Below are 14,323 nucleotides of genomic sequence, written 5' to 3' on the forward strand. Positions count from 1 at the left end.
AAACCCATGAACCACAAGATCATGATCTGAGCCAAAGTTGGGTGCTTAACCGACTGAGCCACCCAGGAGCCTATTTTATTTCTTTTTTTTTAAAGTTTATTTATTTTGAGAGAGAGAGAGAGAGAGTGCACACACACAGGTGCAGGGGAGAGGTGGGGGGGTGGGCAGGAATCCCAAACAGTCTCTGCCTTGTCAGCACAGATCTCACAAACTGTGAGATCATGACCCAAGCCAAAATTAAGAGTTGGATGCTTGACCAGCCAGTCACCCCTTTTATGATTTTAAAAAATTAAAACAAGTTTACCAAGAAAGTATAAATGAAAGGTTAATTGTTTATTAGTGAAGAGAAAAATGTATACAAGAAAGTCTAGATTCTTTTTCCTCATGCACTACTTTTGTAATAAAGTTCCAAATATCAACTTTGAAGATATTTACAAGGATAAATTTTTCTTAACACGTGACCATTTACTGGGTGGTGGACATTTTTTCATATAAATCATATATGGGAACGGAATATATTCTTAACAGTTTATAAGAAGCTTGGAACACTGTATTAACAGAAGATATTATATTTTACTGCAAAATATTATAAAAGTGATACAATTCTGTGGCTCATAAATGTTTAATTACTTGATTTGAACACGGAATGAAAAAAAAAACCAGCAAGATAGGCCTGGCTTTTAAGATTTTTTGTATTCAATTCGTTCTACTTTCACATCATCTCCAATTAGCTGATACACATAAGTGACAACTGTAGAAGCCTGGATATCCATCAACACAAATGAAGGAATAATGTTTCTGAAAGAAAATATAAATAATGTCAGTGTTTTGTACTAAAAAGCACCGCACTAAAAATTTCAATTTACAATGACAATTTGGATTCAAGGAGAATTCGAGTTGTTATGTATTAAAAATAATCACCCAAAGAAGAATGCCAAAAAGGCTATCACTGAAATGGCTGCATTTCTCCTTTATGAAACACAACACATGCAATTATTAACTTTAAAAAATCCCCAAATTCCTACTCACGTTTCCAAGGCATTATATGCTCCAGTGGCAGAACCTGGATTAATGTAAAATTTATTTTCATGCTCAAATGCTTCAAATTTGTGTGTGTGTCCCGAAATAAGAATGTCCACATCAAACTGCCTCTGCAACAGGGCTAAGCTGGCCATGTCTCCCCAAGGAATAACTTGATGCCCATGGATCAAACCAATTTTGAACTGCCCAACAGTCACAACTTTCTGTTCTGGATAATTCAGATTCTAAGATAAGAAACAGACATGAAAACATATATATATTTCAGAGATACTTATGTTTAAAAAAAACCTGCTTAAACATTCAATCCCATATGGATGTTTTGATACAGTGCTGCACAACCAATACATTTATTAAATATGTACATATTTTAAAAAATCTTTTTAATGTTTATTTTTGAGAGAGAAAGAGAGTGTGAGAAGGAGATGGTCAGAGAGAAAGGGAGACAGAGAATCCAAAGCAGGCTCCAGGCTCTGAGCTGTCAGCACAGAGCCCAATACGGGGCTTGAACTCACGGACCACTAGATCATGACCTGAGCCAAAGTCAGACACCCAACCAACTGAGCCACCCAGGCACCCCTATTAAATATATATTTTTAAATGTTTATTTATTTCTGAGAGAGAGAGCACAACCAGGGGAGGGACAGAGAGGGAGACACAGAATCCGAAGCAGGCTCCAGACTCTGAGCTGTCAGCACAGAGCCCTACGCAGGGCTCAAACTCATGAGCTATGAGATCATAACCTGAGCCAAAGTTAGATGCTTAACCAACTGAGCCACCCAGGCAACCCCATTTGTTAAATACTTGATTTCTCCTCAGTCTCTAAGGCTACAATTATGCTCAAAACATAACTTACTCCAGGTAAACTGGAATTTATCATGCAATCCCTTTCTTGTGTTTTTGTTTTTTGTTTTTTTTTTGTAGAATATAGGTTCTTTGGGGCATGCTGTGGAGAATAATTACTCCCCCAAATTTGTGAGTTTCCTCTACCTAAGAATTCTAGGCATACGACCTATAAGCTAGGTGTGTTCAAATTATATCTCAGGCTTTAATAATTATATAGATGGTTTCAAATAATAATGATAGTTAACACTTATTCAGTACTTAGTATGAAGCAGGCACTATCCCAAGGGCTTTATAAACATCAACCTATTTAATACTTACAAATAATCCTAAAAGGTAGCTTCTGTTATGACCCCCATTTTATGGATGAGGAAACTGAGGCACAGAGAGGTTAAAATAACTTGCTTAAGGTCACACCTTAGTAATAAGTGGTTGAGCCAAGATCTAAACCCTGGTAGTATGGCTCCAGGGTCTGTGAATTTAGCAATCAGAAGCAAAAAATTTTAATTCTTGCTACTGAAACTGTCTTTAGCATAACACAAGCGGAAACCCAAATATGTTTTTAACAAACCAAACCTATATTCTGATTATTGACAAGAAGTCTGTGCCTTCCTTCTCATCTCCCTGTCTTTTGCTCTCAGGTGGAAAGTTACCCAAAATCTTTTTTTAATTTATTTTATTTTTTTAAGTTATTTTGAGAGGGGGGAGAGAACGTGTGCAAAGGAGGGACGGAGGGAGACAGAGAGAATCCCAAACAGGCTCCTCACTGTCAGTGCAGAGCCTGATGCAGGGCTCAAACTCATGAACGACAAGATCATGACCTGAGCTGAAACCCAAGAGTCAGATGCTAAACTGACTGAACCACCCAGGTATCCCTGAACTCTTTTTTTTTTTTAATCCACTAAAAAAAGAAAAAGACACTATACTTACTCAGTTTGATATAAAGGAATCCCATTAAACAGCACCAATTAAGTTAATTTATGAAAAAGCTTATATTCCCAGAAATAAAAGGCAATTTTTTACACTAGAATCAGATTTATCATGCTAAATCATACAGTGTTAGTATGAGTAGGGGCCTTAAAAATCATCTATTCCAATCATTTACGTGAGAGGAAACTAAGAGGATGTAATTTGCCTAAAATCTCATTATTAACTAATGGGCAAAGCTGGAATCCCAGAACTTCTAACTTTTTTCCTTAAAGTCAGGTTTATTGAGGTATAATTCACATACAGTAAATTTACCCTTTTTAGTGTGCAATTCAAGGGTTTTTGACAAATATAGTTATGTAAGCTCTGCCACAATCAAACCCAGAGCAGTTCTATCAAGTCCTCAAAACTTCCTCATGCCCCTTTATTGTCAACCCTGGAGTTAGGGAGCCACAGCAGGGTTTTCAGCAGAGTGATGTTACTTCGCCTAAAAAGGATCACACTGGTTGCTACGTAGAGAACAAATTGTGGAGGAAGGAAGGGTAGAATGAGAAAGCTGGAATATAAGAGTGATATGGTGGCTTGGAACAGGGTAGTAGAGGTGGTGGTGAGAAGTGATAAAAACTTTATAGGGCTCCTGGGTGTCTCAGTCAGTTAAGCATCTGACTTCATGATCTCACAGTTTGTGAGTTCGAGCTCCTCATCAGGTTCTGTGTTGACAGCTAGGAGCCTGGAGCCTGCTTCTCTCTCTCTCTCTGCCCCTCCTCTGCTCGCACTCTCTCTCAAAAATAATAAACATTAAAAAAATTAAAAAAAAACTTTATAAACTAAATGATATCACTACAAAAAATAGCAACACAATCACTTTTAGTCCATATCAATTTAGTCAGAACAAGTATTTAATATGCTTATTGAGTAATCTACTATCAGTGATTTGCAAAGAGTAAGAAACAAGTATGTGTAGGAAATTGGTATCTGGGGGGCACCTGCATGGCTTAGTTGGTTGAGCATCCAACGACTTGATTTCCGCTCAGGTCATGATCTTACTTACGGTAATGGGATCGAACCCAACGTCAGGCTCAGTTCAGAGTGTGGAGCCTCCTTGGGATTCTCTCCCCGCTGCTCCCCCCCCGCCCCCCCCACCTTGCTCAAAATAAATAAATAAACTTAAAAAATTGCATTTGGGATATTAACAACAACAAAAGACCTTCACAATTGAAAAACTAAGGTGTAAAGAATAAAGCTTATATATGTAAGAATTAAGAAAAAGAATAGTTGTGAATGGAAAGAGAAATACATCACCTCATCGAAGTCTCCTCTCACAATATGAACATCACCGGCCAGAGTCTTGAGATAGTCATAACTCTCTTTGGTGCAAAGGTTTCCAGTACAGAGAATGTGCTGAATCTTTCCTGGCACCAGCAGTTTTTTGAATTTAGCCGGCAAACTGTTGCACCGGTGTGGGATGTGCAGGTCTCCTAATACCAACACCAACTTTAAAGTGTCAAGGTGAGACAAGGTGTCATGTCAAACATGATGTCAAAACAAGATGTTCTCTCTTAACTCCCCTTTTAAATTAAATTAAGCAGAGATTCCAGAACCCATAAGAGCAGAAGTTATCCATACAGTTCTTAACATGACCATTTAAACAAACACACATATGGTAACCTACTCTGTTCTAATCAACCTTACTTTGGTCATAAATAGGTGTGCATTCACAATACAGGTCATCATTCAATTTACCAAGAATAAAATTGGGCTTTCTAAAGCAATTCATTTAGAGACCTATAAATGACACTTAAAAAATTGCAAAATGAAAAATACACTACTGGGTCCTATGGGATTTGGCATTTTTGAGGTGTGATACGGTAATTCCTAGTTCTCCAGCTATAATGTAAAACCTAATATACTGATTCCAATGTTCCAGGAACATTAATAAAGAGAATTGCTAAAAATGTAGTGATAGAGAAAAAACTTAATTCTGTAATTTGTTTACTAGACTGTTTACTAAACTATATGGAGGAGCAGTAGCCAAAATTTATAATATTTTACTTAAAACAATTAGTTCTACAGTATATGGGAATAAAAACAGCCTATGCTTCAAAGAGTTTCGATAGGACAAACACGTGCTTTTGAATTATGATCTCTGTTATCTTCTTTCCTTATTAAAAATCCTGTCATATTTCTACTGCCTAGATTAAATTGCCTATGTACCCTCAGTTTGGTTCCCAAATTTAAAATAACATTTTCACAGTCTTTCATGTGCATTAGAGATTAAAACAAAACAAAACAAAAAAGAGATCAACTAAATAAGTCATGAATTTAGCAGGAGGTGGTTTAGAGTTGCAACATAGTCTCAGATGACAAAAATAAATTTTGCACTTAAGTATAAAAGAGTAAAAAAAAAAACCTCAATCCTGTGAAATTTTAATTTTGAAAATTCAAGATTTGAATATAAACATTTGATTCAGTCATTTAATGGAATATTGTCAAAAGGTCATTTTGAAGTAATATCTGCCCCCCAAAGGACAATAATCAATTTCTTATGTTGATTAGTATAAGCACCCTCATTCTGTAACAGGATGTTTTCCCACAGACATTCCATCCATAAATGTACATGCCCTTTAACTGCTTTTAAAGAAGGCATGACTATTCCTTAATATTAACAAAGAAAACATTAAATAAATACGATACAATCAGAAAATAGTTTTGCCACCATAGACTTTGTAAACTGAAATTAATCAAAAATGAAAATGTGTCAAACTAAAATTATTACTAAAACAAACTTGATTCATCTTGCAACAAATATCAACATGATTACAAAGGAAAGGAGCTGTTATCAGGACACAGAGTAACTGAGGTAACACGAGGTTACACAATTAGCATACTTTAAAAGAAATTGTTAAATAAGTTTCTTCTTTTTAAAGTGTGGTTTCAGCTGGTTATTTGCTCAATGACTTAATTGTTTCAATCCAGATCTTAGTGGATAAAACATCTTACTGTAAAACTAAAGACCACTATGAAGTTTCCACCCTCACTGGTAATCAATGCAAAAGTACCTGGAGACAGAACAATCTTCATCTTTAGAGGGGGATCCCTTCAGATATGGATTGAAGTACATAGTTAATGTGGGAAGCTGGCATTTGAGAAAAAGGTAGAAAATAGATGTCTATATTAAAAAAAAAAAAACCCTCCAACTACTCATAAAAGGGAATACGTCTATATATAGCAGGTTCAAAATATTTGGGACTGATAATCAGCTGTTGAATCTGAATGTGCTAGAAAGAATATTAGTAAGACATGATACTTTATAATGACTGATGACCTAAATTCTATCACGTATTACGGATTATGCCTAAGTCTAAAAATATTAGCAGTCTAAAGATATAACTATATGAATGACCAAACAAAAATTATCTCAAAGTAGTAAAGATTCTTAGTAAGACTCTCATTTCATATAGGTGACTAAGTTATAGGGGAGATAGTGTCACGTAACAAATGTCATACTCTGAGGAACGTCCTTGCCCAAATTCCACACTTTTGACAGTTCAGGTTAGGCAAAGTTTGTAGTCTTTTGAGACAGCAAAAGATCCTAGAAATGGCAGCTTTGTTAAATTTAAATAAAGAACCAACCCAATCAAAGCATAGGAATTTGGTTATTTCCTATTTGATAGATTGTAAAAGGGTGAAATCCCAGTAATCAGCCACCCGACCACCATTGTTAGTAGGAGCTAAGAGAAGAAACTTACTCTGTGCCCAGCCTTAGTGGAATGAAGAAGTTGATTGCAGACAGGGGAATGAAAAAAAAGGGTGAAACATGACCAATGTTAAAAGAAAGCAACGAAAAGAAACAAACCAAAAACAGAGCAACAAAAACTCATATCAAATGAATATGCAAACACTTGTTAATGATTTCTGAGTGTTATGAAAGAAAATGTTAAAAATTGGCTTTGCTCAAAACAATACCAAAAGAACCATTTGCTGGATTTTTAAACATGACACACACACGGACACACACACACAAACGCACTGTAAAAGAAATTTGCCTTGTCGATTTTTTCTACTTCTCCTACTCTTCTCTACCATGATTCCAATCTCTTTTGTTTCCTGTTCTGTTTCAAATTTTGTAAAACAATTTGGAAAATTCACCAGTAACAATGTAAATGAAAGCTAACATTTTCTGGATGCGTAAGGACTAATTCCTCAAGTATACTGATTTTAATTCTCTTATGCTCAAAATTCTAGTAGTTGGAAAATTTATGCTGCAGCTAGATCATTATTTTGTACAGAAGATCTAACACAGCACTATGAATACATTATCAAGTAATGAAGCCACCAACGAATGATACAAAACCAAACACATTCCTCCAGCTACGAACTGGACCTTCTCCACACCTGAATTTGCTGCCCACAGACCCTGTATACCAGGTGTTGAATATTTCTAGTCTCCTTTGCCAAATAAAAAGTTTTTAATCATGAAAGAGTCCGCTAATGCTAAATTTTGCCCAGTTCTATCTCACGTGACAAGTAATGTTCCAGTGTAACTCCCCTTAAAAAGTGTTCATTTCTCGGGGCGCCTGGGTGGCTCAGTCGGTTGAGCGTCTGACTTCGGCTCAGGTCATGATCTCACAGTCTGTGGGTTCGAGTCCTGTGTTGGGCTCTGTGCTGACAGCTCAGTGCCTGGAGCCTGTTTCAGATTCTGTGTCTCCCTCTCTCTGACCCTCCCCTGTTCATGCTCTCTGTCTCAAAAATAAATAAACGTTAAAAAAAACAATTTTTTTTAAAGTGTTCATTTCTCAAAAAAACCCTTCAGGAACGTGATTATGGAATCATATGTCATCTTCTCTCAGGAATAACTGCCTCAAAATTATTGTAAACGGATCACTCCAAACTGGAGTCTGCTTAGAAGCAAAAATCAACGGGGTTAAAAACCTTTCACGTATACAAAGACGCACAGACCATAAATCTTTGGCTGTCGCGTCTACAACCACCTCCAAGGCTATGCTTGTCACACAATCGTGGGAATCTTAAAACGTGCAATGGATGCCCATCAGAAATAGAAGTCCCTTTACAGTTACCCTCACCAACACAAACACCAAGATAATCAGAGCTCCTTCTGAACAGGTTAACTTTTCAGGGAGTGAAGGACACCTTTGAAAATCTGATCGTAGCTCCGAGTCCTCTCCAGTAGCAGCTCCCGAGTTTTTATATAAGACGGTCGTAGGGGCGGACACCTACTGGAGGCCAGCGGGTGGGGTTTGGCCTTGAAGCGGGCAGGGCAGTCTGATGAGTCTGACGAGGTGAAGCTCCACAAAACTACCCCCCGCCCCGGCACCCACACTGGCTCCTTACCCGGAAAAAATGTACACATTCACAAATGTTTCCAATTTCAAGGAGCTCATAAACCATTAAGGAAACAACAGTTCCAGCCATTCTAAGAGCCCCATCCAGTCCTTTGAGGACTCACTACCAATTTTCAATGGCAGCTGCACTAAATTGCAGGGGCTAAGGGGATAGTTTGTATTCCCTTTCCTCGGACGGCAAACTAAAATGGATAGGGGATTCTGCTCGTTAGTTCCCATTTTGCATCCGAGAAGCCAGCTTTCCACGCAAGCGGCAGGCAACTGGTATACCCTCACCAGCGGGAGGTGCCTTTTAAGGAAAAGGAGTAGGGAAACGTCTGGAAACGGAGGGGACCATGCCCCTTTCTCAGGAGCCAGAGGACCAGGCCCAAAGGTCTTTCCCGGCTCGGGCGCGCGGGTCTCGTGGCAGGACGAGTCGCTGAGGGGGGCCCTTTCCCCCTCGGACGTCCTCTGGTCCCTGGGGCGGGGGTGCGAGCCGGCCGCACCCAGCGGTGGCTGCCCCTGATCCTCCCCTGCCCTCCCCCTGGGCCTTCTCCAGGCCCGGACCTGGGCTGCGCCCGCCACGCCCCCGAGATCGCCCATGCCCTCGCTCAGAGACTCCCAACGTCTCCCAACGATGCAGCACCGCGGCCGAGAGCTAGGCCTCGGCCGCCGCATCTGCACTCCTCACCATCCTGTCACAGGGCTGCGCTCAGTCACCACCGCCGCCGCCGCCTTCTTCCTCGGGCTCCGGGGCGACCCGCCCACCTCGCTCTCAACCAATGACAGAGGAGGTCGACGGGAGACGGCCTACGGAGGCCCGTACAGGCCCTTCCGCGACGTCAAACTTAGCTGCCCTTTGGGAAAGGGAGGGTGGCGGGAGGAGTAAGATCTCGAAGCTTCGGAGGGTGCGGCCGACATCCGGGCACCTGGGGCCGTCGAGCTGAGGCGCGCCTCGGGGCCCTGCTTGTTAGGGCTGCGGCCATGCTGAAGTGCGGGATGAGCGGCAGTCAGGTGAAAGGTGGAGCGACCTTTTTTGCCTACCTTTGTAGAAAAAGGAAAACCAAAAAAAAAAAAAAAAAAAGTAAAAGAATAAGAAAAGAGAAAGCCTCAGGTTCAGCCTCAGGGTCTTCTCCTTTGCTCTTATGCTCAATGACTGGCGACACAAGGCCTGGCCACAAACAGCCGCCGCCCACCCAAGCTTCTAGTAGCTTCTGAGGGAAGAAAGAGAGCCCATCTGCTTTTATTTATGCGTAGTATTTATTTTCTTGGGTGTCCATGAAATGAAGTTGCACATTGGAACAGAGATTGGGAGCGCTGATAAGGACAGTGTTGGGTGGAGTTGGGAGAAAAAATAATGTTTAGACCCTTGAAGTGTTTTAGTGCCACGAGAAAAGCATCAACCTGTTTTTTTATTCCAAATGCTATTTTTTGACGTGTGACCTGGAACAAGCCACTGAATCACTTGGCGCGGGGGGGGGGGGGGGGGGCGGTGCTCAGTTTCTTCATCTGTAAAATGAGAATAGTAACGTTTTCGTTATAGGCCTTGTAGGAATGAAATGGAGATGCATGTAAAGAGCTCAATAATAGATGGGAATGTATAGGAACTATTACATGTTACAAATAGTACTTAAACAAGGTTTTTCAGAAACTTCCTAAAGTTTCTATTTAGGAAAACAGTGGTTTCCTACATTTTGTAAGGTGTGAAGTGATCCTAGAAAGGCATCTTGTGTTGTGGCTGGCTTGCTCTGTGTTGAGGACAAATATGGAATAGTAGTAATGAACAGGAAAGGGAAGCACAGGCCCTCAGCTGTTCCATGTTCTCAGAGTTCTAGGAAGTTCTCTTGCAGTATACAGCTCAGTTCTCGATAAGCAATTTGTATGATTGTTTTTGCTTTTTCTCCTGGACTATATGTATGGTGAGGGCAGAACCGTTCCTGTCCTGTTCACTGCTCTACTCCCATTGCCTTGGGTTGTACCCCAAACATAGTGGGTGCTCAAAACCTAGTCATTGGAGGAATGAAGGGTCTGCAACAGGCAGCTCTAGGAAAAAGTGTTGAATGTGAAGTGGTAAAAGGGAGAAATGCCTCTTTCCCCTCCCCCCCCCACCATTGGTCGTCCCATCTCAGTTTGACACTGGCACACCCAATTCACACACCCTTGATTCTTAATATTGTAACCTGATTTTATGTTCTGGAATTAATTTTTCTTTTTTCTACTGTTCCATGGATTGCTGTGGCCATCCATTTTTATTGCAGCATAGTATTCCATATCCATTTGTCACATTTTGTACTTATTCATAATTCATAAGAATATGAACTGTGTCATACCAGATTAGACCAATATATCATTCATCCTAGCCTCTGTTACAGGGCATCTGAGTGTGTTTGGTGAGATCTGAGATCTGGCATTTTGCGTGCTACCTTCAAATTTCAGAGATGCATCTTAAATGCCTCTAATTTCTTTCATGTGACTTGTTTTGACCTTGCCACCTGTGAAGTTATTGAATCCCTTCAACCTCTCCATGCTCTATTTTCACAGTTCTTTTTTTGGGCAGGGGTGGGGGGTGGTAAACCAAGTCTAAAAATACATTAGTATGGAAATTGGCTTGCTACAGTACAGAAAGGAAGAATGTTACTGTATTTTATCATTTTGCACACTCATTCTGTAAATTTATTGATCTCTTACTATGTGTCTAGCATTTTGTCAAGAGTATTATTCTGTATTTAAAGCAATTTGTAGCATTAGCCTATAAAAGACGGTTCTTTATGAATTTATCTTGAGTCCTGTGAATGCTGAAGTAGTCTTACAATTTGCTGTTATTGTTTGAGAGAAAAAATGTAAACCATACCTTTCTTTTGCTCCGTAGTATTTGGGAAAGCAATCCAAGCTCTATCACGAGTCAGTGACGAGCTGTGGTTAGACCCATCTGAAAAAGGTGTAAGTAAGAAAAGTGACCAATAGACCATCTATTAAGGCAAAAGAAGTTATTTATAGATCCCAGTCCAGATTGAATGTTTACTATGAAATCCAGAAATTGTAATTATCCCTTTCATTGTTCATCTTTATTTTCCATATCTGAATACATTTAGAGCATATTAAACTTAAAAAACATGCAGAGAACCACAAGAGATTTAAGCCAGAAATTGCAAACTGGTGGTTGAGAAGCTAGATATTGCTTGCAGAAGTGTTTTGTGGGACTGCACTGTGTTTAAAAAAAAAAAAAGAAATAATTTTCTAAACTTAAAAAATTGGGAGTCCACATAAAGATCGGAGTTTTCTGCTTCTCTTGAAAACTTAATATCTGACAGTTTGGGGCCAGCATTCCCAAGCGGAAATAGTTGGCTGGTGCTGATGGATGGTTTCTCCCTTTAGACAGGACAAGAGATTGCCGTTTTGCTGCAATCTTTTTACCCCCTTTTACGTTGCTTTCTGCCACTTTGAGCATTAGAGTTAAAAGGTGTTTACAACTTTACAGTTTCAACATGCAAGATATTAGAGTTAATACCTATACGTGTTCAACATAGATGTGTACCTGTGTGTGTAGGTATGCAAATTCAATGCATAGTGGATAATGCAATTATAATATCTATAATAATTCATATGTAAAATGTAGTCCATAGAATGCAGTTAACATCCTATATTTAATTGCAGTGTTACACATAATAGAATTTTTTGAATGAATCCTTTAAAGAACGTTGATTTTTTTCCTTAATAACTATTATTTTTCCAGCTTGCTTTAAGATCTGTGAATTCTTGTCGGTCAGCATACGGATGTGTTCTCTTCTCTCCTGTGTTTTTTCAACATTATCAATGGTCAACCTCAATGAAAATGAATGATAATGATTCGACTTCATCAAACTTAAATTGCAAATTGGGAATGAAGGTAAATATAAGTGGCCCTGTTTTTCTCTTGTATTGCAGGAATATTTATTATATATGATATAACATCTACCTTGCATTTAATATATGGCTTAAAGGGCGTGGGGAACAAATCTATTCATTTATAAATATACATACTCTTGTTAGTTCTTTTAAACTAATCAAACAACCAAACACCAAACCATGTTCTATAACGTATTTGTGTTACAGTCAATTCTGCCCATCTTTAGATGCCTGAATTCCCTCGAAAGAAATGTAGAGAAGTGCAAAATATTCACCAGATCTGATAAATGTAAAGTGGTTATTGAATTCTTCTGCAGACATGGTAGGTATAATTAAAGCTAAAGTATCATGTGTTTTTTGTTAATATTTTTCATGTTTAGAATATTGAAAGTGCATGTCAAAACTTCTCATTGCATTACTGCTTAGAATTTATGTGGTTTTGTTGTAGGGCCATTGTAAATACTTGGAAAGTATTATCTTTTCTCTGTAGAAGTATTATGAAATGATTTGTATTCAGTTTTTCCTCTTTTGACTTATCAGTGGCACAAGCTTGGCCTGTATACAAACCAAAAATTTTTTTAAATGTCTTTTTGAATTCAAACAACTGGTGATTCTAAAATTAACTGGCTGCTTGATGATATTCTGTAAGAGTGCCTTGGTAACAGCGTTCTTTGGTAAGAACAGAAAAGAATAATGCCTACCTGTATTGAAAGTCCTCCAAGAGGCACATAGTATTATATCTGGGGCTGAAGGAAGCATGGTAACTGGCCCACAGTCACAAAATTAGTAAGTCACAGTAATAGGAGCCAAAACTTTTATACGTTCTCTCTGTTACACAAAGCTGTAAAACAGATTTCCTGCCTCCCAGCCTTGCGTGGTAGATATTCAAACGTACCCATGGGACATTTACATGCTTAAGTATGTATAGCACGGTGGTTAAGAGCATGGACTCTGGAGGCCATAAGGTCTAGGGTGGAATCCTGCTCTGCCCTTTCTTTGCTGATACTTTGAGCAAATTATTTTCCATCTGTTTGCCTCATTTCCCCCCCAGTGTAAAATAGGGTCGTGTTAGTACCAGCTTCCTTGGGTTTTAGGGAAGGATTTGATGAGTTAGAGGAAGTTATAGCTCTAAAGTGTTTAAAAGAACATTGGCACATTCTCTGTTAGCTTGTTGTATGTATTATGATTGCTGCTATTTTATTTGACATTAGCATGTAGAATTGTATGCTTTAAAAAAGCTCGTGCTGGGCGCTTGGGTGGCTCAGTTGGTTAAGCGTTCGACTTTGGCTCAGGTCATGATTTATTTCACAGTTCATGGGTTTGAGCCCCACATTGGGCTCCGTGTGGACAGCTCAGAGCCTGAAGCCTGTTTCAGATTCTGTGTCTCCCTCTCTCTCTGCCCCTACCCCACTCACACTCTGTCTCTATCAAAATAAATAAACATCAGAAAAAAAAAAAAAGCTCATGCTTGTGATATTAGTCCACATCTTTTTTTGTAACGGAATGGTCTTCTGGAAGGTTATTGTAGTGTTACAATTATCTTATATGTCTTACTTAAATTTCACCTCATATTTGTATTATAATCTTTAATTTTTCCCCTGCAAAATATCAATGATTTAACATGATTTCCCCCTTCTTTGAACTTTAGTTCATGTAATAGCAGAATCACATAAAGAGCATGATTAAAAGCACAGCAGGCCTTGACATCACAGACTTGTGTATGGATTCTTCTGTGCTGCTGCTTCTTCTTTTTTGTTTTTAATTTTTTTTAACGTTTATTTATTTTTGAGACAGACAGAGCATGAACAGGGGAGGGTCAGAGAGAGAGAGGGAGACACAGAATCCAAAACAGGCTCCAGGCTCTGAGCCATCAGCACAGAGCCCGACGCATGGGTCAAACTCACGGACCGTGAGATCATGACCTGAGCCGAAGTCGGACGCTTAACCGACTGAGCCACCCAGGCACCCCATCTTATTTTTTTTTTTTAATGTTTATTTACTTGAGAGAGAGAGAGAGAGAGAGAGAGAGAGAGAGAGAGAGAGAGACAGAGCACATGTGGGGGAGGGGCAGAGAGAGAGGGAGACACAGAATCTGTGCTGTTAGCACAGAGCCTGACGCGGGGCTCGAACCCAGGAACCATGAGATCATGACTTGAGTCAATGTCAGACACTTAATCGACAGAACCACCCAGGCGCCCCTTCTATGCTTCCTATTAGCTTTGTGAAAGTGCATAAGCTTTGTCAACACAAATTGAACAAAGCTTTTAGAATCTCTGAAAGTAAGAAAG

General features: G+C 39.3%; 2 protein-coding genes across 3 annotated transcripts in view; one reads left to right on the forward strand and one right to left on the reverse strand.

The window, feature by feature from the left end:
- Positions 1-312: 312 nt before the first annotated feature.
- VPS29 (VPS29 retromer complex component) lies at positions 313-8,919 on the reverse strand. Of its 2 annotated transcripts, XM_047088164.1 has the most exons (5): positions 8,842-8,919; positions 6,558-6,569; positions 4,111-4,302; positions 1,030-1,265; positions 313-798 (listed from the first exon to the last, which is right to left on the reverse strand). In XM_047088164.1, the coding sequence occupies exons 1-5, from the start codon at positions 8,842-8,844 to the stop codon at positions 681-683; spliced, it is 561 nt and encodes a 186-aa protein (XP_046944120.1). In that variant the 5' UTR covers positions 8,845-8,919; the 3' UTR covers positions 313-680. The 2 variants fall into 2 exon arrangements, with proteins under 2 accessions (XP_046944120.1, XP_046944121.1); XM_047088165.1 differs by lacking the exon at positions 6,558-6,569 and having other exon boundaries at positions 8,842-8,905.
- Positions 8,920-11,027: 2,108 nt separating this feature from the next.
- Positions 11,028-14,323, forward strand: part of RAD9B (RAD9 checkpoint clamp component B) — a 28,169-nt gene continuing 24,873 nt past the window's right edge. Inside the window, 3 exon segments of the mRNA XM_047088290.1 lie at positions 11,028-11,090; positions 11,884-12,036; positions 12,243-12,357. Of these exon segments, the coding sequence (XP_046944246.1) occupies positions 11,977-12,036; positions 12,243-12,357 (175 nt within the window). The 5' untranslated portion in view covers positions 11,028-11,090; positions 11,884-11,976.

This window comes from Lynx rufus, unplaced genomic scaffold, assembly GCF_022079265.1.
Source record: "Lynx rufus isolate CCGP_SWC_20201006 ecotype Redwood Valley unplaced genomic scaffold, mLynRuf1.p SCAF_24, whole genome shotgun sequence".
Classification (NCBI taxonomy): Eukaryota; Metazoa; Chordata; class Mammalia; order Carnivora; family Felidae; genus Lynx; species Lynx rufus.